Source organism: Haliaeetus albicilla, chromosome 24 (genome assembly GCF_947461875.1).
Source record: "Haliaeetus albicilla chromosome 24, bHalAlb1.1, whole genome shotgun sequence".
Taxonomy (NCBI): Eukaryota; Metazoa; Chordata; class Aves; order Accipitriformes; family Accipitridae; genus Haliaeetus; species Haliaeetus albicilla.
This window is the reverse complement of record NC_091506.1, coordinates 16,975,248-16,999,141: the sequence shown is the minus strand read 5'-3', so window position 1 is coordinate 16,999,141 and position 23,894 is coordinate 16,975,248. Positions and strand designations below refer to the sequence as shown.

Sequence of the window (23,894 nt, the reverse complement as noted above, 5' to 3'; positions counted from 1 at the left end):
AGGGATGGCCAGATCCAGGCTGGGCAGAGGCAGGACACGGCCAGAGCAGGCAGGACCTGCTCAGCACCCTGGCAGACCCAACAGGGCACAGCTCAGCACCTGCTCCCCCAGCCCCAGAGCCCCCAGCTCAGTTCCCAGCCCAACGAGAGGGGTCCCAGCCCCGGCTCCAGCTCCACAGACATAACCTGGTGCCCCAGGGGCCGTCCCCCTCCTGCCCGGCAGAACACCCCACCCAGCCTGTCCCCTGCTCCCCAAGGCCTTGGGGGGCACCCAGGGCCCCAGCATCACCCCGCTGACCCCTGCACTCCATGCAGCCCCCAGCACTCACCATCAGCCCAGGCACCAAGCTGGGGGAAGGCTTTGGACCATCCGAAGACAGAGGCAGTGGCTGGATTTAGCGTTCCAGGTCTCCACCACTTGCCCAAACCCTTTCTGGGGCCATTTGGCTGCCCAGGATCCCACCGTGCTGCATCCCCATCAGTCCTGCACTGGCAGCCCGGCTGTCCCGGAGAGCTCCGTGACTCAGGGACAAGAACAGGATGGGGGGGATGACGCAGGACCCACAGGGATGGGCAGGGACCAGGGTTGCCACTGGGGCACCACCCTGAGTAACCACCTCACTGCCCTGTGCCTCAGTTTCCCCACTACCAGCTGCTGTGCTTGCAGGCTGCAGGTTAGGGCACTGCAGCAAGAGTCAGACCTGCTCTGTCATTCCCCCCACCCAGCAGTCCTGATTTGGGGGAGGGATAACCCAGGACTTCCATGGCAAGGTCCTCCCTGGGGTCCCACAGCACCAGGACCCCAGACCCCACCAGCTCCTTTCAAGACTGTTAGGACAGACAGAGTGGGGCACTGGGGAGAGGAGGGTGCCTGGGCTGGGACACCTCGCCATCACTGGCTGGTGGGGACAGAGAGCTGGGGAGGGCTGGAGACTGTGCCGTGCTGGAGGATGCTGGTACTGCCAAGGTCCCACTTCCCCCCCGGCAGATGGGACCTGGCACAAGCCTCGCATGCGCCCCGGCACTGGCTGCATCCTCCTGGCTGCTGCTTCAGCACGGCTGACAGCAGAAGGACAACGACAAACCCTCCCCAGCCCCCATCTTTGGTGGGGTTAGGGGACAAGCGGCATTAGGATCTGCTGCCTGGCTCCAACCCCCCCCCAGAGCCTCAGCCAGGCATAAATATTTCAGGGGGCTTGGCAGTTTTGTAATAACCGGCAACAAAGATAAACACCGGGAAGAGCAATTTTTCCATGTGGGCTGGAGGAGTTTAATATTTTATCACTCAGAGCACAAAATATTTATGAACAATCTCATGTCAATCACTGGCTGAGGACTAATCATGACCTTTCCAAGCCAGGGAGGACACATCCCCACCACAGCAGGACAGCCAGGCCTCCCCTGCCCCTTGCACCCCCACCCCAAGCCTCGGTTTTGGGATGCCACATCTGACTGCCGGGGAACAAGCCCTGGGCTGCCAGAAGCAATGGGTGCACCGGGGCAGGGGCTGAGCTCTGCCAGCCAGGTGAGGAGCTCTGGCACCTGGCATTGCCCCGGGGCACTGTGGGGGTGATGTCCAGGCTGCTCCCTCATCCCCAGCTGGGGGACAGGGAACTGGGACCAGCATGGGCAGCCCTCCCTGCCTGCACCCCATTGCTGCGGGACCAGGCAGATGGGATGCCAGGGAGACACCGCACAGACAGGCTGGTCCCTGCTGCCACAGAAGCAGCACAGCGGTGCCAGGCCCACCGGCAGCGCAGGGACCTGGCTTTACTGGTTTTACTTTCAGCAGGGTCCCAAGAGGAGCGGGGATACCACCTCCCTCCAGCCCAGCCCAGCTCAGCACGGCGGCTGGGACCCTTCCCCGCTCCCCCTGCAGCTTGCAGAAGTCAGGGATGGTCCCGGGGCCCCGCTGGGTTGCCCGGGCAGGGAGCAAGCACCAGCAGCAGGGATGCAGAGCCCCGGGGCAGCTCCCTGGCTCAGTTGGGGGACACGGGGGGGGCAGCCCACCAGCAGCCTCCACCCACAGCCCGCTCCCCCCACGGGGCAGGACGACGCGATCGGCCAAGAGGCAGTCAGCAATGCCACCGGCCACGGGTGAGGAAAAGCATCCACTTTATTACAGACCTCAAAAGCGCCCGTGGAAGTGCCAGGAGGATCAGGTTTACACGGGATGTTTCCATTTTTCAGCAAGGGGAAGAGAAGAGGGGAACAAACCCAACTGACTCTACTCACGGCTCTTTGGTGCTAGAAAACACGCGGTGGTGCAGCAGAGAAGCTGTGGGTGAGAGGGGCACTGGCAGAGATAAGGGGGGACGCTTCTGCCATCCACCACCACCCCCCCTGCCCCGAGACACCTGCATCTAAAGACACAAACAGCAAATGCATTTCGCTGTCCCCCCCAACCTGCACCAACTCCACACCTCCGAGCGCTGCAGGAGACCCCCCCACCTCCCAGCATCCCCGAAACGGTCAAACACCCTTTCTGCAAAGAGGGAGAGCAGGTCGCAGGGGGAATCAGCGACCAAAATGTCTTGGCTGGAGAGGAAGGAGGTGGGAAAGGCAACCAGTTCCCAGTAACTCAGACCCCGGCAGGAGGTGAGGCAGCCAGGTCTCCGCTTCACTCTTCTCCTCTCTCAGCAGCGATGGGCTCCTTGGTCCACTTGTCTGTGACCTCCTGGTTGGCCGCGCAGCCCACGTCGGGCAGCAGGCCTGGGGCTCCCTCCCCATCCCCGGTGACCTCCAGGTCCAGCTCCTCAAAGGAGGAGCCGCTGGCTCCCGACTCACTGTAGCTGTGCTCGCTGCGGTTGTCTGCCTCCTCCCGGCCACGGCTGGCTGGGAAGGGCAGCAGGATGGAGGTGGCCACCGAGGTGTCTCTGCTGTCAGTTGTGGCCTCCATGCTGATGGAGCTCGTCTCACTCATGGTGTCGGCCCCTGGGATGGAAAGAGAAGGGAAGGGAGTGAATGCTGTGGGAAGGAGGCAATGGGAATGGCGTGCCACGGCCTTCAAAGCCACCAGAAACCTCAGAGACGTCAGGCCACAGTGGAGCCCAGCTCCTACCTCATCACCTCCTGTGCCTTTGAGAAATGACTGGGCCAAGACAAGCACAAGTTGGACTCAAGCAGCTCCCTGAAATCAGGGCACCCCCAAGCTGGCACAAACAACCCCTGACTTCCCAGCCGTGCCCTGACCTCCTGGCCATGCCTGGCCCCACTGCCGCTCTCCGTGCACACACCGAGGACCTGGCACATCCTTCCTTAGGGAGCATGCCCAGCCTGGGAACCGGGGGACAACGCTGCCCCCAGCACAGCACCAGGAATGAGGCAAGGAGCTGGACGCTGTGCTGCGCGGGTGATGGGGAGCTGCAGCATTGCTTGAGCACCCAAGGGGAAGGTGGCACGTGGGCAGGTCCTCAGATGTGCTGCCGTCAAAGGCGGGTGTACGTCCAGCCTCATGCCGTGGCACCCTAAGGCTGCCCTGTAACCCACTCCTGCTCCCTGCGTGGCTCCCCGCAGCCGTCAGCTCTGGCAGCAGTGCGAAGGCAGGCAGGGCAGCGGCAGACGGGACTTGGGGTGCCCAAGGATGGGGGAGCCTTCCCAGCTCGCTCAGCATTCTCCATGTCAGCCAGCTGCCAGCCCACACCCCCTCTTGCAGCCGAGTGCCCCCGGGGGCTGACCCTGCCTGCCTGGGCAGACCCCTCGGCCCACTGCCGCCTCCCCAAATCCCTGCCTTGTTAGCTAGGTTGACAACACAATTAAGGAGTCGACAATGAGATGAGCGTGTCAGATTGAGACCAGCAGCTCAGTGCTGTTGCCGGAGCAACCAGCCGGGAGACAAAACCCTCCTGTAAAACATTAATCACTGTTAATTATGACATCACAGATCCACATGGTTAATTATGACATCACAGATCCACGTCACTGATTACGACATCACAGATCCACATTGTTAATTATGACAGTGACAGCAAACACGGGGCGGGCTCTTCCATCACAGCCCTCCCCGCTCCACCCTCCCTCTTCCAGCCTGCCTTGCACCAGCACAAGCGCGTGCCGGGCTCAGCCGCTTTTCGGCACCTCCGCTCCCCCCGGGAGCTCCAGCCACACCGGGCCGGACACCCCTGCCCACGATCATGCTCCACACCAGGAGGGAAGCCAGGAGGAGCCCCGCTCAGCAGCAGCACCGGCGGAGGACCATGGCTTGCCACCAGTGGGGCCGGGAAGCGGCAAAGAGGACGATGATGACCGTGGAGGGGCTCCCAGGCGGGAGAGGAGAGCCCTCTCCTCCGCGCTGGCTCCTGCTGGTGTGGCTCCATCCCCAGCCGCCGGCACGGGGCTGCCCCGGGCTCCCGCTGGCATCTCCAGCCTCCCTGGTCTCCTGCAGCTGGGGTGCCCAGGGCTGGGCTGCTCGCCCTCCTCCAGCTGCATGGCAGTCACTGATCTCCTGGAGGAGACCTGACAGGGAGGGAACTTTCCTTCCAAACACCCTTAAATCCCTTTTTTTGCTGTTTTTCTTCCCGGCCTGGGCAGCTGCCAGCAGAACTGCTTGTAAATGGCAGTCTTCTGCCTTCTGAGTGGCATCATCCCACAGTCCTGCCGGCTGAGTGAGGGCTGTTCGGAGAGGACCGAGTAGTGGTAGCAGGACGAGGAACAGCCGGGAAAGACCCACAGACACAGCGTACCCGCTGCTTCATCCAAACTGGATGGTGTATCGGCTTCATCCTGCCTGGTGGGCGCCCAGAGAGGAGCCTGAGCCTCCACCCTCTCGCCTTGGCCATGGCATGCAACCCCTTTGGCAGCTGGCACAAGCCGAGCTTTGGGCTGCCCACCCAAGCAACGCCTGCTGACCCCCCCATGAAAAGGAGAAAAGAACCATCGCCTGCCAACACATGCCACCTTTGCTGCAGCATCAGGGAGCACCTCAACATGGAAACTACATTTACTCTAAGTTAAAAAGGATGTTCTGCACGCTGCCGGCGAGGCACTTGCTGAAGGAGATGGCGGCCACTGAGCAGGCGGCACAAAGATGGGAGATGCTATCCCACCTGGCAGGACCTCGGCAGGGCAGTGGGTCAGCAGGGAGCCTCTGGGAAGATGGAGAGCTGTGGGGGACAGAGGGGAGTGTCTGGCCGCCGAGCCTTGAAGCCAGCTAAGGGTTTGCAAGGTCTCTAGCGAGGATCTCAAAAAAAAAAAAAAAAAAAATCCATTTTGGCCAAATTGGTGGCCTGAGGTGACACAGATATGTTCCCACCATGGCTTCATGACAGCTCACGTCATTTGTGGTCATCTCACGTCCCTCTGAAACCCAGGACAAGAGTGACCCTGAGCCCCCAAGCTGTGCCTTGTCTGCACAGCACCCCTCCTGTGTCACCCCAGGGTCTGTTTTGGCTGGGAAGCCGTCATGTAACCCCATGCCACAAAGCAAAGGAGCTCCTGAGGAGAAGAGCAGCAGCTCAGGAAGGGGAAGATGGGGATGAAGCTGACCTACACGCTGCTCCGAGCCGCCACATCAGGAAAGCACCACTTTCCTCACCCCTGCAGCTGCCTCCCTCTCCCTTGCTCCAAGGGCGACAATAAATCGAGTCCTGTTTCCTTTCAGCCAGGCACTTTTTCACTGCTCTGTCACTTCTGATCATGTTTGAGCAGCCTCAGCTGGCAAATTTGCCCATTTCAGCAGCCTCGTTCTCCTCTGCGCAGGACAAGGCTCGCTCTGGCATGGCCACCCAGCCTGGCTGGGGTGGGCAGGGTGAGAGATGGAGCCGCTGCTGCTGGGGACGGTGAGGGTTCAGTTCTGGCAGGGGGATGTGGCAGAAACCCCCAGCCATCCCAGCACAGCCTGGAGAGGCCAGGCAGGGAGTGCAGCGGGGCTCCAAGAGGGCAACCGAAGCTTCATTGGGAGGTGCCTTGCGGGTGAGCAGGGGCTCCGCTCTCATCTCATGGGCATGGAGGTTTCCGGCAGCCCTCATGCTCACTTCTCCACCCTGCCCCACGCGTCTCACTCGGTCCCCCAGCGAGCCATTGCCCATCTCCTGCATCCCACATCCCAAGGCCAGTCCCTGCACCAGGAGCCAGCCCAGCACCTGGATCCAGCATGGCTTTTCCCTCTGGTGTGCAGTAAGGTGCCAACTGTCCCGTGGAAACCGCCTGCCTCTACTCTGCTCCTCCGAGAACAGTGTAGCTATCCTGCTGCACCTTCACTCAGCAGGAACGTGGAAACCAGGAAGTTTTAATTTGGGAAAAAAGAGGCACAGCCCACGGTGAAGCCCTGCTGGGGTGTTGAGGGGCCCTGCAAAGGCCAGGGCCACCTAGGAAGAATGGAAGCCAAGTAGCCAACGCCAAAAGACCAGCCGGGGATGCGTACAATGGGAATCACTCACCCCACACAGCTAACGAGCCTGGTGGGGAGCCAGCATCCCCAGGCAGCTCAGCCCTGTGCCGCCCTGGGTACCGGCATCCCCAAATCCCCCTGTGAAGGAGGACCAGCTCCCCTCCCACATCGCCCCAGCACGACACTGATGCCCAAGCATTGCTCCCCTCTTGGTGCACCTGGCCCTCTCTTTCCCCACATTCAATCAAATATTCATTGCCCCTGCCGCTAAATAATAGATCAACGCGCTGCCAGGAGGGGCACAGCTCCTCCGTGTTTGCCGAAGCTCACACACAAGCCATCCGGAGAGGGGCTGGGGCAGGCAGACCAGCAGGAAGGCACAGCAGGATCTCCGCGCTGAGACCCTTCTTGGATTGTACGGGCGAGTAGCACAGGCAGGGCTCTTTGGAGGTTGGAAGCAAGTTGGGATGAGGCAGAGTACATCAGAGAAGGTGCCCCCCCCGTGGCACTGGGGCTCAGCGGGTGATGCCATCGGTTGCACCCAGACACTGCTGGACAGACTCAGCTCCAGGAAAATGAGCACCTGAGACACTGGGCAGAGCCACATGCTTAGAAACCATCTGTGTTCATGCCAGTAAGCCCATGTTGAGAGGCTGCTTTTGTTTGCTTTCACCTTCCATGCGCTGCAGCGGGGTCACGCTGGAAAGCACGCTGCTGAGAGCGAGCCGGGAGCGAGGGCCTGCTGAGCACCGTGCTGATGCCAAAGCCCCGGAAAATAATTAAGTACAAAACAACTAATCGTGATTGACACTGGCCCCCTGGAGACCCATCAGCTGCCTTCCAAAAATGCTTTCTGTCTTTCTGATGACCCTGACGATGGTTAAGAAGGGACAGAATTGGTGAGGAGGCAGCTGCAGCCCCTGGCCCCTTCCTTGCATGCCGTGTGTCCGTCCTCAGCAGAGCTGCCAGCACCCTGCTCCATGCAGAGTAGCAGCAGAAAGCAGAGAACCTGGACCACGTACCGCATCCTTTGCAGCCACTGGCTTTGCTTGGAGACGCAGGCACTCAGCACCTCACAGGTCAGCTCAGGAGCAAAGACAGCATACGGCAGCCTAAATGGAGAGATGCGCTCCAAGGTCAGGAGGCTCAGGAAAACAAATCCAAGCTTTTTTTACACATCCAAGTTGCTCGGTACCGCCTGGCACTAGCCACGACAGGCGAGGAGAAACGGCAGCACCTTCCGCTGGGAACTCCTGAAGTCTTTAATTCGAGGAAAGTGTAATACAGCTGCTGGCGGGGAGTTTCATGAGCCGTGACTGAAAGGTGCTGCATCCACACAGAGCACTACTAAATATGATGCTCACTCTGAAATCGCACGCTCAGTGCTGTTTATTTCAGTATTTTGTGAGGCGGGGGGGAAGAGCGGGCTTCATCTGCTGCCACATCAGGAGTGAGAGCCCCAGGCTGCCACGTGTAGAGCATCCTCAGCTGCCTCAGGGAGAGGAAAAGGGGCTCAGCACTTCCCCAGTCCCCCCTGCTCGCCCTGAGAGGCAGCAGGGTGTCAGAGCCCAGCATTTGGATTTGCACAGCTCAAGCACGGCCAGAGGAGCTGAGTGCCACCAGCAGGGACCACCACCCTCTCCCATCCTCCCAGGAGCATCCCAGCACTGCCTGAGCCTCCGTCGGGGCAAGACCACTTGAAACACTGGCAGAGCTGAGGTGGATCGAGAAATAACCCAAATCCATGCAACTGGGGTTGAGGGGGAACTGAAGTGAAAAGCAGATGGGGACATTGCTGTGCCCACCCTCCAGCTGGCAGAGGAAAGCTTGAAAGCTGTCACAGAGACCCTGAGATCTACTGAGTCATGAAGATCTTACGGCCATCATGCCTGTTGAAGGGGCTGTGGCTAAGCTGACCTTGCTCCTTGAGCAGCTCCCCAGGGAAGAAGGGAGTAAAAAAGAGATGGGAAAAGAGACTGGGGCTTTCTTTTCCTCCAACTCAGAGGTGGCTGCACAGATCCCAGCACAGAAAATACTTGGGAAGGGAGGACCAGTCTCAATCCGCAAGGCCTCTCCTTCACGGTGTCTCCCTCAGTGTCTCCAGCGAGCGGCTGGGCAGAGGGGAGATCTGCCGGCTGCTGCCTCCAGCAGGATCTCCTGCCACACCAGGGCTCAGAAAACCCATGCAGGACTTTGGTGGCGAGATGTGGAGCCCAATGAGACTGGCTGCACCCTCCTACCTTACCTCCCAACTTTGACCCTGCTGCTGAACCAGCGGCAGCCCAAGGGCCACTCGATGGCTGTGGCTGGGGCAGCACCACCAGCAACAAACCGAGTCTCCAGTGCCAGCAGGCCAGCGGCAGTGGGACAAGGATGCTCACCATGCACCGTTTCCCTTTGAACAAGCCCAGGACATCCCCACGCGGTGCCACCCTCCCCAGCTGACAGTGATTGTGCTGGCCTGGGGCACTGCGACATCACGGAGATGCAGGAGATCACGGGGACCTCCAAGACCCTCAGGCAGGAGCGGCACAAGCAACCTGAAGGCTTGTCACGTCCTCGGCCCTCTCCAACAGCCGGAGCAAGGATGTGATGCCCTGCCAGACCTGGTTCTGCCACTGTGCCCAGTAGCAACGGTGATCACAATGCGACATCCAAGCTCAACTCTTTAGTCTCAGAGGCAAGGCCAACCTCTCACAGCTATTATTATTTTAAGCTGGTTTTGTGCAGACTCAGCAGATGACACTGCCTCAGATTGCACCAACAAAAGCGCATCTACGTGACTGGAAGGGGAGGGGTGGTGGAGGAACCGGCCCAGAGCTGCTGCTGGGGAGCCCAGCCTGGAGTCTCCCACATGAGAAAGTCGAATATCATTTGCTGTCTGAAACTGGGAAGACCTTCTCAGCCCTTCTTCCAGCAGGGCAGGGGACTCCCCCACCACAGGTGTTCTGGCAGTGGCATCCCAGGGAAAGCACCAAGACAGCTGGGCCACAGGGCAGCGGCTGCACTGAGCATCCTCTGGCTGTGCTGCGGGATCGTGCACCCCCATGAGCAGTGCAGAAAGAAACGCACACAGCTGCTGAAGCCACCGACCTGAAGCATCTTTTCCTCACGTGGGTCCTGCCATCCCTCTCTGAAACCAAGGGACAACCATGGGAAGGTGCCAGGGCGAGCGGGCTGCAGATTTTCTTTGGCCAACCTGGGCCAGTGCCCAAAGTAGCCACCCTGATGCAAAGCAAAAAGGCAAAGAGCCAAGTGAGCACAGCAAAAACATGGGACCTTGAAGCGCTGGGAAACCGCTCAAATTAGACTCTTCATTGCAGCACTAAATGGACATAGCTCCCAGAAAGCAAATCCCAAGCTTGCTTTTACACTGCACACAATTAAGAATTAAAGCAACCCAAACCTGAAGATGTGTTAAACCAAATGACCAAATTCCCTGGGAGGTGACGAAAGCTGTCATGGTTTTTTCATGCCCGTTACACAAGAGTGGGTGACCTGCAGGGCAGGAGGAGGTGGCTGCCCCTGCCAGCGGCCGGCTCGGCCGTGCCGTCCAGCGCCTGGGAATGCTTGGTTAGCCGGCTCCCGCATCTTGCAGACATGTGAGCACGTGGGCCGGCAACGGCAACTAGCATTTCGGGTTACTATAGCACTGCTGTTCTGCGCCTACAGCCATTGTGGTCCCTTCCTGTATGAATACATCCAGGCTCCAACAGATCTCGCTGAGCAGATGCAATCGGGCAACTCCACCACCAGCTACAGCAACCTGGTATTTAAGCTCTTCGCAATCCCAATATGTAACAGATGAAGATGAGATCAAGGAAGATGTATATGACAAGGAGAAAAACAAGCCCAGCTGCAACCAAAAGCTGTGAGATCCAGCTCTGCTCTGACAACAGCGGGCCAGCGGATCGGCGGCAGCTTCACCCTCACCCCAACGCCGCAGGGGTGCCCGGGTGCTCCCTGAGGCACGGTGTGACACCTCAGGGACGAGATCCTATCTCAGCTCAGGGTGAATGGAAGAGGTGGGCTGAGACTCAGTGGTTGGGCGCCAGGTGGGTGCAGGTCGATCCCTCTCCGCCTGCTCAGAGTGCAGAACCAGGGACACCAGGATCCCCACCTTTGGGAAGGCTGATGCCGATCGAAGATGGAGCCCGTGCGCAAGCCACAGATACCTGTGATATCTGTCCGGGAGTCCTCGGCCTCAGCTGCGGCAGCCCTGCTCTTTCTCTCCAGTTCTTTCATTTCAGGCACATAGAAGTCCCCTTGGCGAGCGAGAGGACACACGAAGTAGATGCGGTCCTCCTTGTAGATCTCTATCCGGGGGTGGGCACACAGCTTCCTCTCCTGAAAGACAGCAGGTGACCACAGATCAGGGAAGTGCCCTTGCCCCCCGCCCCAGCAGCCCCCGACCACGTGGACTGCTGGCCTGGCAGCACCACAGACTGACCCACTTTGCCCACAGACATGGGGGCCCAGTGAGGAGCGGTGGGTCCCATCCCGAAACTGCAGTGCTGCTTTCCCTATCACAACAGCCCCCCACGTGCCAGGGCTCGCAGGTTTGGCTCTGGGGGTGAGCAGCTGGCTGCGGTCAAGAAGGAGATGCAGAAGCCCCAGGGATACTCAGCTCCTCCGGCTCAGTCTCGTATTTGGTGTGCTCATTTTGGGCTGGAATGAGGGGTTTCGGGGAGCCCAGCAGCTGCTTTGCATGGACCTGCCAAGTCTCCAGTTCTTCCTGGCAGCACGGCCCCACGAGCAGGCGTAGCATTTCTCTGCTAATTAATATAATCCAGAGCTGACAGCTCAGGCAGCTCCTTTCAGAACGGCGAGGGCAGAGGGAGTGGGAGATGAATCCCTGGCATTTCAGACAACTCCCCCTCCTCCTCTTCCTCACCCCATCTCCCCCCGGCAGCACACTTCAAGACCTCAGCCCCCCCCCAGCCTGCCAGGGACCCGTGACAGGGGCATGTCCTCCCCCGGGCTGTGCCCCAGCCCACGCCGAGCCGGGGCTGCGGGGACTCTGGGGGTGCCGGGGCCGGGCCAAGGAGCAGCTGGACCCCTCTTGCCACCCCCTTCTTGCCCGCCTGCCCGCCAGCTGCTCGCTGGCAGAGGGGGCGGCTGATTACAAGCCGGGTGAGAAGGGAGAGCGTCTCCTCAGTGGGTTTTCTTTTTCATTCTTTCCCCTTTTCAAATCACTGACAGCTTTTATTTAACCCCACAACCACCCCGATTATCCTCCTTTTCCTCCCTGCCCCAACTATCTTCTTCCTCCTCCTCCTTGCCCTGACTATCCTCCTTTTCCTCCCTGCCTCAACTACCCTCATCCTACTCCCTGCGACATCCTCCCCGGCATGGCTTCCCTAGACACTCTCCGGCAGGGTCCCTGTCCTTGCAGGGCTCTCTGAAGCCAGGGCAGGCCCCTCTCCAAGGACGAGCTCTATGGACACATCAATCATGACCTTATGAAAGCCTGTTCATTCCTGAACCCCTTCACCCCTGGGGCCAGCCCAAGCTGATTTCAAATTATTTATTTCCCAGCCAAACGACAGCACCGGGCAAAATCCACAACAGATGGGAGCCAACGCCGACCCTCTCCCCTGTGCTGGCAGCAAGGCCACCTGGAGAGCCACCTCCATGCTGGCAAGATGCTGCGCAAGCAAGACAGGGAGAAAACCCCACGTGAGCCGTTTTCATGTCTATTTTCCCGGGAAAGCCTGCAGGAGCTGGCTCTGCGGAGCCCCAGTTTACCAAGCAGCACCACAGCAGCAGAAACGCGAACCCCAGCAGAAGCTTTACCCGTCCCAACGCCTTCAAGCCTGAGTTTTGGCAGAGTCCCTCCTCCAACTGAGGAGGAACCACATTCACAAGCCCCGTGCCGCAGGGACGCGCAGGGACGCAGGCGGGCTTCCGAGGTGCTTGGAGCCTGGAGTTCCCACTCACAGGCAGGTGAAACACTAACACACGCAGATCAAAACTGTATTAAATAAAAACAAGCTGGGCTGTTTTTAGCAGCAGAGCAGAGGCGGCTCCTATCACTCCTGCTTTTTCAGCAACAACGCAGACAAGAACCCTCCCCGCTGCTCTGCCCCTTGCTCTACCAACCACAAGCCCATCAGCCAATCTTCAGCTCAGTTTGTTATTTTAGGTTACTGCAACACATACCAGAGATGGGTATCTCCAAGATTCGCAGGTTTTTTGGATGCATCCAGCTGGCCCTCCACCACTTAATGCAGACAGGGACAACTCAAAGGATCTCAGAGCAAAGAGATCTTTACTAAATTCATATGGGGTCTCTAACGAGTCTAAAACCTCAGGGCTCCAGTCCAGCCTCCAATATCCCAAGCTGACTTCCCAAAACGCACCCTGGGATTCCTAAAGAGTGGATCTGGGATGTACCCTCTTCCTACAATTTATCTAGGCTGCTAGAACTCCCCTTCCAATTACACAGCCATAGTAGTGACACCCCCAACGCTCAAACAATGGCCCCTCCGCAGACACAAATGTGGGAATCGTAGCTTTTTAAGGAATAAAAATGCACACCTGTATGAAGAGCAGGGTCCCAGACTGGCTCTTGAGACAAATGCTGCTTCACTCTCAAGGATTATCCTGTAAGAGAGATGAGGATGCTTCACCCTGCCAGGGTGGGAAGCAGCTTTGTCCCCCTGAAGCCAGAAGAGCCCCAGTGCCCTGCAGCCAAAGCCCACGGTCGTGGACCAGGTCGGTGGGATGACGCTAAAATGGCCGGACACTCACTGTCAATACCAACGCCTGCCGTGTTACGGAGAGCTACAAGGATGCTTAATACTTGACTTCTTCCCAATTCATCCAGTGTTTTCCCCAAAAGAAAATGGAGGGAAACCAGAGCCTGGTGGTCCTAATTTATGCCTGTACAAATCAAGTTGGAAGCCAGGCTAGTGAGCTGGCCTCTGCTTCCACGCTTCTTCCTGGAGCAACCCAGCTCCTGGCAGGGCTGCTGCAGAGCTCAGCACTGGCAGCCAGGCTCAGGAGAGGACAACATCCCCAAGAAAGAGCAAGGAGGTGGCAGCTGGGAACACTGTCCCGTCCAGGGTGGGACCAAAGGGATGAGGCTGCATAAAGACTTGAGGAAAGGACAGAGGCGATGAGGTGGGGAGCCAGGACAACAGAAATGGATAAGGGATCATCCAAAGGGGATGCAAAGGAGATCGCCCTTGTGGTCATCCCAAAGGAGATCAGGAGGCAGGCAGAGGCCAGGCAAACACAGGCAGAGGTGCAGCAAAGTGCAACCAAGAGGCAGGTGTCAGCACAGGACAGAGTGCACTTAGGATTATCCCAGCAGAGACGAAGGCTGCAATGCTGCTGCAAGGGAAAGAAACAACGGGGAGAGACGGGAAAGCAGAGTCCAAAGGCGAAGGCGTAAGCAAAGAGTGAATTAACGAAGGCTTAACAACATGGCAAAACAACAGAGACACTCAACAGGCAATAATACATTCTGCAGCTGAGAAGGAAGCCCCTTGCTAACCACGCAGCTAAGCCAACAGATGGAGCTGCAAGGTGGATGTGGAGTTTGCAAGGCAGAGCCCTTGAGTCAAATCAAATGCAGTCTCACACGGGTGGAGGAGCTCAGTGAGAGGTGAACAGTGGGACACTGACGGTGTCGGGGCCAGGCTTCCGGCTAGGACAGCAGGACCTGGTAAGTAGGGCAAAGAATGGGACTTGTCCCTTCACAAGGTCATGCTGTGCCACGTCCCTTCTCACCCTCTGCCAGGAGCTTGTCTTTCCTATGGCCAGAAAAGATGCAAGGCTTATTTCTATGCAGGACCCTCGGATGGGCACTAGAAGCATGGGACTTATTGCACATACAGTCAAGCTACACATACACAGCAAAGGCCAATGCATTCAAAGCCCACCAGTTCAGTCCTGACATGCACAGCAGCTCTGGCATTCTGCTATGTCAGACCCACTGCTTCCCATGAAGCCAACCCTTTCTTGGCCCATCCGAGGGCTGTGGCGGGGTGCTGCTCACCATCCTCTTGGGAACAAGGGTTTATGTAGGGAAAGAGTCTTGCACTCCTCTCTCCCAGGTGAAATAACACCCTGCCCAATCTTTACACCTGGGTTGTTTCCAAATGGCCCACCATCCCTGACTCCCTGTAGGACTTTCTCCAGGTTGGCTTCATCCCTCTAGGTACGGAGCACCCCCTGGCCTCATGCATCAGAAAGGACAACAAGTATTATGCACCAAACCAGCACTTCGGGACACCTTCCCCAGCAGCAGGAGGTGGCACCTCCCCAGCAGCACAAATTTTCTTCTCCCCCACTCATCTGTTAAGGAATAGACCCCATCATCTGGCCACAGAATGGCCTGGGCACAACCTCCCGGCCAGAGGATGGCCCAGCTTCCCCAGGCGGGCAAGAGAGCAGTACCAGGGCTATGGCACATGTGAAGGGGCAGCTGAGACATGATCTGCAGTCATTAAAATCCCAGCAGAATCATGCCAAAATGGAAGGAGGTGGCAGGGTGCTCATGTCGCACTGTGCCCCTCGGTGCCTGCTGGGAAGCAGAAGGTGAGCTGGGGCACTGCAGGGACCAGCTTTGTCACTCTGTCAGGCTTGGCTGCTCAGGAATTCAAATGCCACCAACTGGATCTGCTTCATCTCCCACTGCTGGAAGAATTCAGCTTGTTAGGAGACCAGCAAACAAGCCTTGCGGATGCTCGCAGGATCCTCGCCATGCCCAGGCATGCTGGCACTTAGGCTCCAACTGAACCTGCTGTCTGCCCCAAAACACTTCTAGGGTCGCCAGGAATGCAGTAGGGAGGCAACTGCTGTCCTCACCCTGCTTCTGGCCACAAGCTCTCCGGCCCCACAGCCCCCTGACTCATCACTGAGACCTCCTGGCATGGCTCATAAGGTGATGGTTAAGGCATGCCAGGCGCCTGCTGAGTCGCTGTTTCAGGGCCAATGGCTGTGGGAGCAGTAGGAGAGGCTTTTCATGCCACCACTGAGCTTCCTGCTGGAGCAGGGCCAGGGGCTGAGCTCTCCGTGCTGCTCAGCAGCTCCTGGCTCCACCACAGAGATGTCCACTTCACGCCCCATCCACCAGTGTGCCATATGTATACAGCCATTGCCTGCGCCTGTCACCCACGCCTGCTGGAGGACCTCTTGCCTGCAACGCATAAAAAAAAAAGCCTGTAAAACCCAGCCGGGACTGAAAAAGCCATGGGGAGCAAGCGATGGGTCACCTGACAGATGCTCCCCCTCTTCTACCTTAGGGGCACCAGGCAGCCCCCTGAGCTGCCCTCCCTGCCGCTGGCCAGGGATGCACCCTCCAGGGATATGCCACTGGGCACTGCTGAAAAGCTGGGACAGGCTGGAGCCTGCCAGCCACCAGGAAAGCGATGGTGCAGGATCCAGCCAAAGCATCGACTTCTCTCCACACAGTCCCAATCAAGAGAACTTCCCAGAGGGGCCAATGAGCTCGTGGCCCAAGCATGTGCCGGGAGGACCCAGACTCAAGGAGAAGCTGTAGGTTGTTTACCAGGGGCCATATGAACATCAGTTGGGCACAACGTGCCTGGTGCTGCCAATCACCTCTGCTCTTATGGTGATGGGATGTGCCGCCGTCATTGCAGTGAAGCAGAAGGGTGCGGGGCACACGGGGTCAGCTCCATCCACATCCTGCTGTGACCCCAGAGTGACACCAGCCACATGAGGGGGTTTTCCATAGGCAGCTGGAGACTGGGGTCAGCTCACTGTTGGGTTATCGCCAGGTCCACCCTGCTACCAAATTGGACCAGCAGCCTCAAGTACAATTTGCTAAACACCAGTGATGCAGGGTGGGTGTCTGGCTCCTGCCCTGGGGGGAGTGCAGGGGGGTTGCTAAGGGACACCCCTCCAGCTCCCCTGCTGCACCAGGGCTCCCCTCCCTCCATTTCTTACCGCTGGACCTGGAGGAGGAACAGATGATGGATGCAAATACACGGGGGGCTTGTGCCCATTGCTGGGGGTTGCTGCTCACCGGAGGGGCTCACCAGCATCCCTCTGGCCAAGCAGCCAGAGCATCGTCACACACTCACTGCCACGAGCCTCCCCTCACTTGGGCCGCTCCGGTTAGTGCCAGCAAGTCAGCTAGCACCAGGCAGAGTGTGGGGGGACCCCAAGGGGACCCGCTAGCTCCATCCCGGCACACCAGCACCTCCTGCCTGCTCAGGCAACATGACTCCCCCATGTCTTGCTTCCAGCCGGAGGCATCCATCCTCTCCTCCTCCCGGTGAAGGGGTCGGATGCTTTGGTCCCAGGGATTTTAAAGAAACAACAAAACCGCCTGGAGCCGAAGGGCCCTAAAATCAGTTGCTAAAATTAGAGCTGAAACTGAGCCACCATCTAAGACCGGAGGGAGCGTGCTGTGTGCCACATCCTCCTCGCTTCCTCACACGCTCCACGCTCGGTGTGTCATCCCTGCTTATCTTAGACCACGGGCGCTAGGTAGTGCAGAGAGGCTTTGCAATTCAGTCTGCACAGCACCCAGCGCCCTTCGGTGCTCTCCCAGTTCAGCCAGGAGACAGATTCCTTGCTGGGCCATCCCACCATCCCAGACCCAGACTGGGGATGTCCCTGTTTCCATTTCTCCTTGCCCAGACAGCAGCTTGAGGTTAAACACCACTTCGGTCCCAAGTCCGAGCTGATGAAACCAAAAAAAATAAAAGCACCCCTTCTTCCCCAGGCTTGAAACTTGGTTTCAATGTGCACTTGCAGCCCAGAAAGCCAAGCGTCTTCTGGGCTGCACTACAAGCAGTGTGGCCAGCAGGTTGAGGGAGGGGATGCTCCCCCTCTGCTCTGCTCTCGTGAGACCCCACCTGGAGCACTGCCTCCAGTTCTGGGGTCCCCAGCACAAGACAGTCGTGGACCTGTCAAGGTGGGTCCAGAGGAGGCCATGGAAATGGTCCAAGGGCTGGAACACCTCTGCTATGGAGAAAGGCTGAGAGAGTTGGGGTTCTTCAGCCTGGAGAAGAGAAGGCTCCAGGAAGACCTTATTGCAGCCTTTCAATATATATAGGGGGCTTGTAAGAAAGATGGAGAGAGACTTTTTACCAGGGCCTGTAGTGACAGGACAAACGGCAACTGTTTTAAACCAAAAGAGGGCAGGTTTAGATTGGACGTAAGGAAGAAATGTCTTGTGATGAGGGTGGTGAGACACTGGACCAGGCTGCCTAGAGAAGCTGTGGATGCCCCATCCCTGGAAGTGTTCGAGGCCAGGCTGGACGGGGCTTTGAGCAACCTGGTCTAGTGGAAGGTGTCTCTGCCCACGGCAGGGGGGTTGGACTGGATGATCTCTGAAGGTCCCTTCCAACCCAAACCCCTCTGTGATTCTGGTCCTCCCTGCCAAGCTGCAGCCTGACCATGGGAGACAGGGATGAAGCCTGGGTGCCCGGGCTGCCTGCCGAGGGGCAGGAGTCAGGCAGGGGCTGTGGAGGAGCCATCAGCCCAAGAGATGGTTTGGGCAGAAGGGAGGACAATCTGCTGGAGGGAGAGGCAGGCAGACGTGTTTTACACCAATACTACCTCAAGCGTCAAGGAAACCCCAACATCTCAGCTTGCAGCTCAAGCAGGGTGCACATGGAGCCAGCAGACCCTGCCTCCTGGCACGGCCAGCACTCCGAGCCAGCTCCAGCACGCGGCACAGCCGTGAACACCAGGCTGCTGAGGGCTGCAAAACAGCTGCTGCTTCCCAGCCTGGAGAAACTCACATTTCAGAGGTGGTGAGACTGCTCCCACGCACGTGCACTTTACTTTCAAATCCTCTGGGCCACGAGGTGTTTCAGAAACAGAAGGTGATATTATTGCAATCAAGAAAAGGCCGTTTCCGTCAGGCAGCAGGAAAAATGAGCGGCACCACCAGCACTACAGCAGCGGAAAACAAAGTCTCGCCAAAGGATAGCAAATCCTCCAGGTAGCAAAATACAGCGCCTGGCAATTAGCACCTCCCGCGCCCATCAGCATCCCTCCCTGCCCTCCGCGCTAGCACACTTCCCCCGCTTCCCGCAGCAGGACCTCGTCCTGCCTGCAACCGGGACGCTGCCCTGCCGACGTGGCAGTGCCTTGGCTTCGGGACAGGCAGGTGAAAATCAGCCCCCGAGATCCTCTCTGCAGCGCTGAGGAGGAGCGCATTTGGACCGTGGGAGCTGCGAAACGCCAGGCTCGATAGCTGGGAGAGTTTTTCATTTTCACCTTGGTGAAGGCAGCCCGCCATGCAATTTACACCTTGCCCGCCTGCCTGCCTGCGCTTCCCGGGGCCGCGGGAGCTGCAAAGCAGCAGCTGTCAGGCACGGCCAAACCGAGAGGCCAAGGAACGAGCCTGGGTGGGTTGGTGGGTATGGGAGGTCCCAGTGCCCCAAGAGCGCTGATAGGGACCAGGCACAGGCTCCCAGGTCACTGCTGGAAGCTGCTGTGAGAGTCACGAACACTTTTCTCCTCCCTGGGATGGAGATTTCTTCCCATCCTCCAGCAAAAGGGAATAAGCTCCAGGCCTGCTTTGCTGCATGCACAGACGCGCTCCGGACCTCCTCCCCTTCTAGCACCCAGTTGAGCTGCAAGAGAAATCCTGCAGCACATCCAGGAGCATCCCCCATCTTCAGAGATGAGCCGGGCAACAAGTCCCAGTGAGACAAAACCTTTCAGAAAGTAGCCACAGGCAGCCAGAGCCCCTGGCATAGGGGAAGGACGAGCCCTGGACAAGGCTGCCAGCCTGGATGCGCTCAGGTATGTTCGTCCATGTGCTTCCAGGAACATATTTTACTGTCCCAAGTATGGGAATGTCACCTGCAGAGTAAGGAGCAGATGGTGCAAACACACAATTCATGGGGCTTGGGTCCCCCCTGGTGTCGCAGTTATTTGGTAGTAATTAGTCCCGGAGCAAAGAGTTTCAGAAGTGAAGCAAACTTTCAGATTAAAAAAAATAAATTCCTAAAAACTCAGTGCTTTCCATGTCCCCAAGTTCTGCCTTGCTCCTGTACCCTCCATGGGTAAGCGAAGCCAGCTGGGGAGATGGTTCTCACCAGCTTCCCAGAGCTCTGTTATATGTTCTCATACTCTTCCTCCTAGCCGACCCCAACTGGATCCCTTCCTCTCCTCCTCCTTTCCTATCACTGCCACACACAAGCTCTCCGAAGGGGACTTTGGTTTTAACCACTCAGAAAGCTCAAACACTGAATTTTCATTTTAAGACAAGAAATCCACATAATCTCTCCTCCCCTGAGGAACCAGTCCTGGGTTCCTGTCCCCATCCCTAGGTTCCTGTCCCCATCCCTAGGAACTCCCTCGCTACGGGAGTGTGCGGGTCAACAGCCATGCATGAAAGGAGGTGGATGAGACTGCAGGAGAGGAGGACCACAGCTGGAGAGGGCTGCCTCTGCTTCGGAGTGCAGGTCTCTGGGGACCAACGCTCTCCTTCCAGCCTTCACAGGATGCTTTTTCAGCATTAATCGCAAAGCTGAAGAGGTTGATGCAATGATCTCTGCCATCACAGATGACTGGAGTGATGCTAAATTGCTTTGCCTGCTCTGTTGCCTCAGCGAGGCTGCCAGGAGCAGCAGCTGTGGCAACTTCTCTGCCTCTTGTCAAGGCAGGGCTTTTCAGGAAAGGAATCATTGCCCAAGACATTCTCCTGCCCATCCTGCCTCGGCCAGGCAGCCCACCACACAGCAGCTTCCCACCCCACGTGGTTATCACGCAGGTAAAAAGACCCTCTTTGAAACATGGGTCTTTGTTAGGCTGCTTGCAGGGAGAGTAAGCCCTAACCTAGAGTACAACCTCCTCCCGAGACACCCAACAACAGGTTGTTTCTTGCAGTGAGAGATCTTCTTCCATGGCTAACTGACAGCTGAGAGCCTGGAGGGCTCCTCATCCAGGTAGACATTCCCAACCCACCTTGATGGCTTCATCTCCTGGGCCACCACTCAAGTACTTGCCGTTCCACAACAGAGATGTCCAATGGAGGGTTGTCGTTCCCAAACTTCTCACAGACATCCTCACCCGTAACGGGTCCTGTGATGAAACCCTTGTGCAGCAAAACCAAAGCAACAGAGATGGAGCAGGAGCGCCCGGTGCCCACAGCAAGTGGAAGGTCTCAGTCTCCCAAGCCAAGGTCCAGGCCAGCCCCCCAAATCTCAGCCCCTTCCTCTTGTTCTTCTCTCCACAAGCCATTCTCCCAGGATCACGGGCATCTACAGCTGCTCTTCCACAGCTTGTTTGTCACCAGGACAAACTCAGGACACATGTCACATTAATGCCCCCAGGAAGAAAATGGTGCAGTGGAATAAATACCCGCCCTGTCCCTTTCTACCTCCTTGAACAACCTTGTCTTTCTGCAACGCCCCCGGCTCCCAGGCTTCATGGAATATATTTCACGATGAGCTAAGCTCAGCCTCACACCATCCCTTCGCAGCTGAGAAAGCTGAAAAGGGAAGCTGAACAACCTAACCTTGCTGAACTTGCACAGATAAAGCCACTGGTAGCCCGGAGCAAAGCCGGGGTGCAACTGCCTGGTTCCCAGACAAAATAGTCCTTCCCTCCCGACCAATGGGGGCTTAATGTCAGGCTTATTAGCCTCATTTAGAAGGCAAGGAAGGCCACCAAAGAGGAAGATCAAGCAGGTTTCAGCCTGGTTTGCTGAGGAGGAATGGGTAAGGTGATCACGACATCCATCAGCATGTCGTGAGTACAGCATATCGGCAAATCTGATGGCAGAAAGCAAGTTTCCAGCACAGGAAGATCTTCCAAGCTGTTGGCTAAGTGCAGCCAACAGTGGAGAAAGACTGTTTGACCTCCTGCTCAGGGAGGCCCAGGCTTGCCTTGGATGACAGGGATCCCTCCTTGGCTCTCCACTGCAGGACACTTGCCCACAGGCCACCGCTCACCCTCGGTTCGCTGCTCCTCCTGCTCTTGCTTCTCCTTCCCTTGCCCCCGGGACAGACATCCCCATGTTTTAAAAGCAAGCCAGAGCCCAGGACAAATGCCTTTCTGAATTTTTATAAACGAACAAGAGTCATTTCCCCGCAGGCTTCCAGGAAAGCCATCTTCAAACCCCCATGTCCGAGAGCTTGCACCTCTACCCCAAAAAGCCAGCAATCCTGCGAGGCAAAGGGCAAAGAGCCAGCAACCCTGGTGAGCCCCAGCGTGATGATGACTCCCACTGGTGAGCTCAGCTAACGAGGCCCCCAGAGCCTCGAGCCACCGCACGCCGCTGGCGGTAACGATTCGCCCAGGGAAATCCCCAGCGCAAACAAACAGCGCTTGCGGGCAGAAAGCAAAAGGCAAAAAGACGGGCAGGCTGCCTGCAATGCGGGAGGAGGTGGAAACGCAGGCAGAGGCGACGAGTGGGTAAGGGAGGCGAACGAGCAGCACCAGACAAATTCATCAGGGACCTCAGGACAGCTCCAGACGTCCTCCAGCCAGGACACACCATTTCGGCGGCTGCACGTGCACCCACCCTGCCCAGAGCAGACGTGGGGAGGCGAGGTGGGGCTGAGTGCCTGCCTTTCCTCTGCAGCCCTCACCTCCTCCTCTACGGCCCACCAGGGAGCCTGGCACAGGGTGCCAGGGGGCTCATTACCTTGGTCTGGAGAGGCAAGCGTCTGCCAAGCACGCTGCCGTGGTGCGCTGGGGCATGCGGGGAAGCAATGGCTGGCGGTGCCAGTGGGGACACAGGCCGAGTGCCTCCAAAGCCAGGCTCCTCTGCAGGCAACGGAGGCAGTAGGGGAGAGGAGCAGCTGCTTTCAGTGACCTTTGCAGTCTGGCAACTGCTCCTCCACCAGCACAGGATTGTGAGTTTGACTACGCAGATCAATCAGGAGATGAAATCAAAGCGAGTTAGGCAAGGATGGAGCCCAGCCTGACTCTGCCCTTCCGCTATCCTACAGCTTTCCAGGTCCCGTACGCTCCCAGAGGTGCTGCATGAGCCAAGAAAGCTCCAGATACACACTGTGCCGCTCAGCTTTCCACGTCTTTCCTTGCTGGGGAGCCACCTCCCCATCTGCACCACTGCTCTGCCCTCCCAGGTACCCCAAACCATGCGCAGCCCTGCATAACGTCATCGATGGCAGCACATCAGCCAACATCGCAGCCACCAGAGCTGCCCTGGATCCTCACCAGTGCCCTGAGACCCAGACGACACCCCTCCTTTTCCCAGCACTGTGGTGCCCTCCCTCAAGTTCTGGGTACCTGGAGGATAGGGAGGAGTTCAGGGAAGCACCTCTGGCCCCATCCACCCTTCCCCAAGCAGCTGCAGCTTGTCATGGGCAGGAGGCAGACTCTGCCCTGCACCGTTGCAGCCCCATCCCAGGAAGGCTGCTGGTCTAGGCTAGCAAGAAAGGAGGGGTTTGGATACTGGGCCTGTGCCCCACAGCACAGCATAAAGCCAGAGCTGAGCCAATGCTTCGCTTCCCATAGTAGCTCCTGCTGGGAGACACAGCTTTGCAGGGTGACTGGTGGGAGATGGAGGCAGGTGAGGGCTTCTCAGGGAGGCAGGAACTGAGCCAGGGAGGGACAAGTGAACGTGGCATCTAGAGATGCATGTGAGAGAGGAGGAGGAGGATGCAAGAACAGAGAGGAGCTGATGGCTGCGCTCCTCTGCTGTGAGCCCACAGCATCAGGCAGCTCCTGCAGCCATAGCAGCCACTTCTGCTTCGCTCATCTCCTGAACCACTTGGCAGACAAGTACCGGAGCAAGTCTTTCTCCGACACTGACCTCTCGATAAGCTTTTGCCAACTCACGGTCTGGTTACTGTACCGCTGGGCGGACGTTACCCCAAGCTGTGAATCCACACAGCATGAAAAGAAGAGCAGCTGGCCACAGCAGATGATAGATATCTACCTTTCTGCATGTCAAGGAGCTGCCATCAGCTCCTGGCAGAAATAAAACCCAGAGGAGCAGCTGAAAGTAACTGGCCATCCAGTGGCAGGGAGAAAACGCGGGTGTCCACTGTGGGAATGAGGCCACGGTTTCCTTCCCTCCAGCCTTCCCGAGGTGCCCTACAACCTACAATTCCCTACAATGGAATGGGAACAGAGCCCATCAGCAAATGCATGAAGCCAGCAAGCAGCTGCAGACAGACCCTCTCTGTGAACAGCCACAGCGTATCCTCTTCATCCCCACAGGCCCAGGACACCCCTTCAGGTTTCATCTAAAAGGCAACAGCCCCCAGTGCTGTGCTGGGACAGGGACTCCCAGACCAACCACTCTCCCAGCTGCCTTAAAGGTCTGACCTTGACCTTCAAGCAGCACTTTTGCCTTAGGATCCATCCCACAGAGCTGTGAAGATAAGGGAAATGGACACTGTAACAGCTTTAAATATACCAGGAGATATTCTGGTTGGTGGTGTGTTGAAGGGGGACACAGAAGCAGAAGTTTCCAGGGGTCCTGTGATGCAAGCATGTGCCCATCCACAAGTTATCACTGTGATAAGCAGCCAGAGTCAGGGATGCAGAGTGGTTACTAACCTGCTCTCCCTGCTGCACTCTGCTCCATCACCCCCCTTCATCCCTGCGGGCTTGTTATAATTCCTCACATTAGCAGAAGATGAACAGGT

The 23,894-nt window shown here is 57.8% G+C and overlaps 1 protein-coding gene across 2 annotated transcripts in view; it reads right to left on the bottom strand.

Moving 5' to 3' along the window:
* Positions 1-2,097: 2,097 nt before the first annotated feature.
* TEX264 (testis expressed 264, ER-phagy receptor) overlaps positions 2,098-23,894 on the bottom strand; it is a 44,376-nt gene continuing 22,579 nt past the window's right edge. For both annotated transcript variants that reach the window (XM_069812353.1, XM_069812354.1), the window contains exons 5-6: positions 10,503-10,674; positions 2,098-2,933 (exon numbers count right to left, since the gene is read on the bottom strand). In XM_069812353.1, coding sequence (XP_069668454.1) covers positions 2,620-2,933; positions 10,503-10,674 — 486 coding nt within the window. In that variant the 3' untranslated portion in view covers positions 2,098-2,619. The remainder of the gene's footprint in view (positions 2,934-10,502; positions 10,675-23,894) is intronic.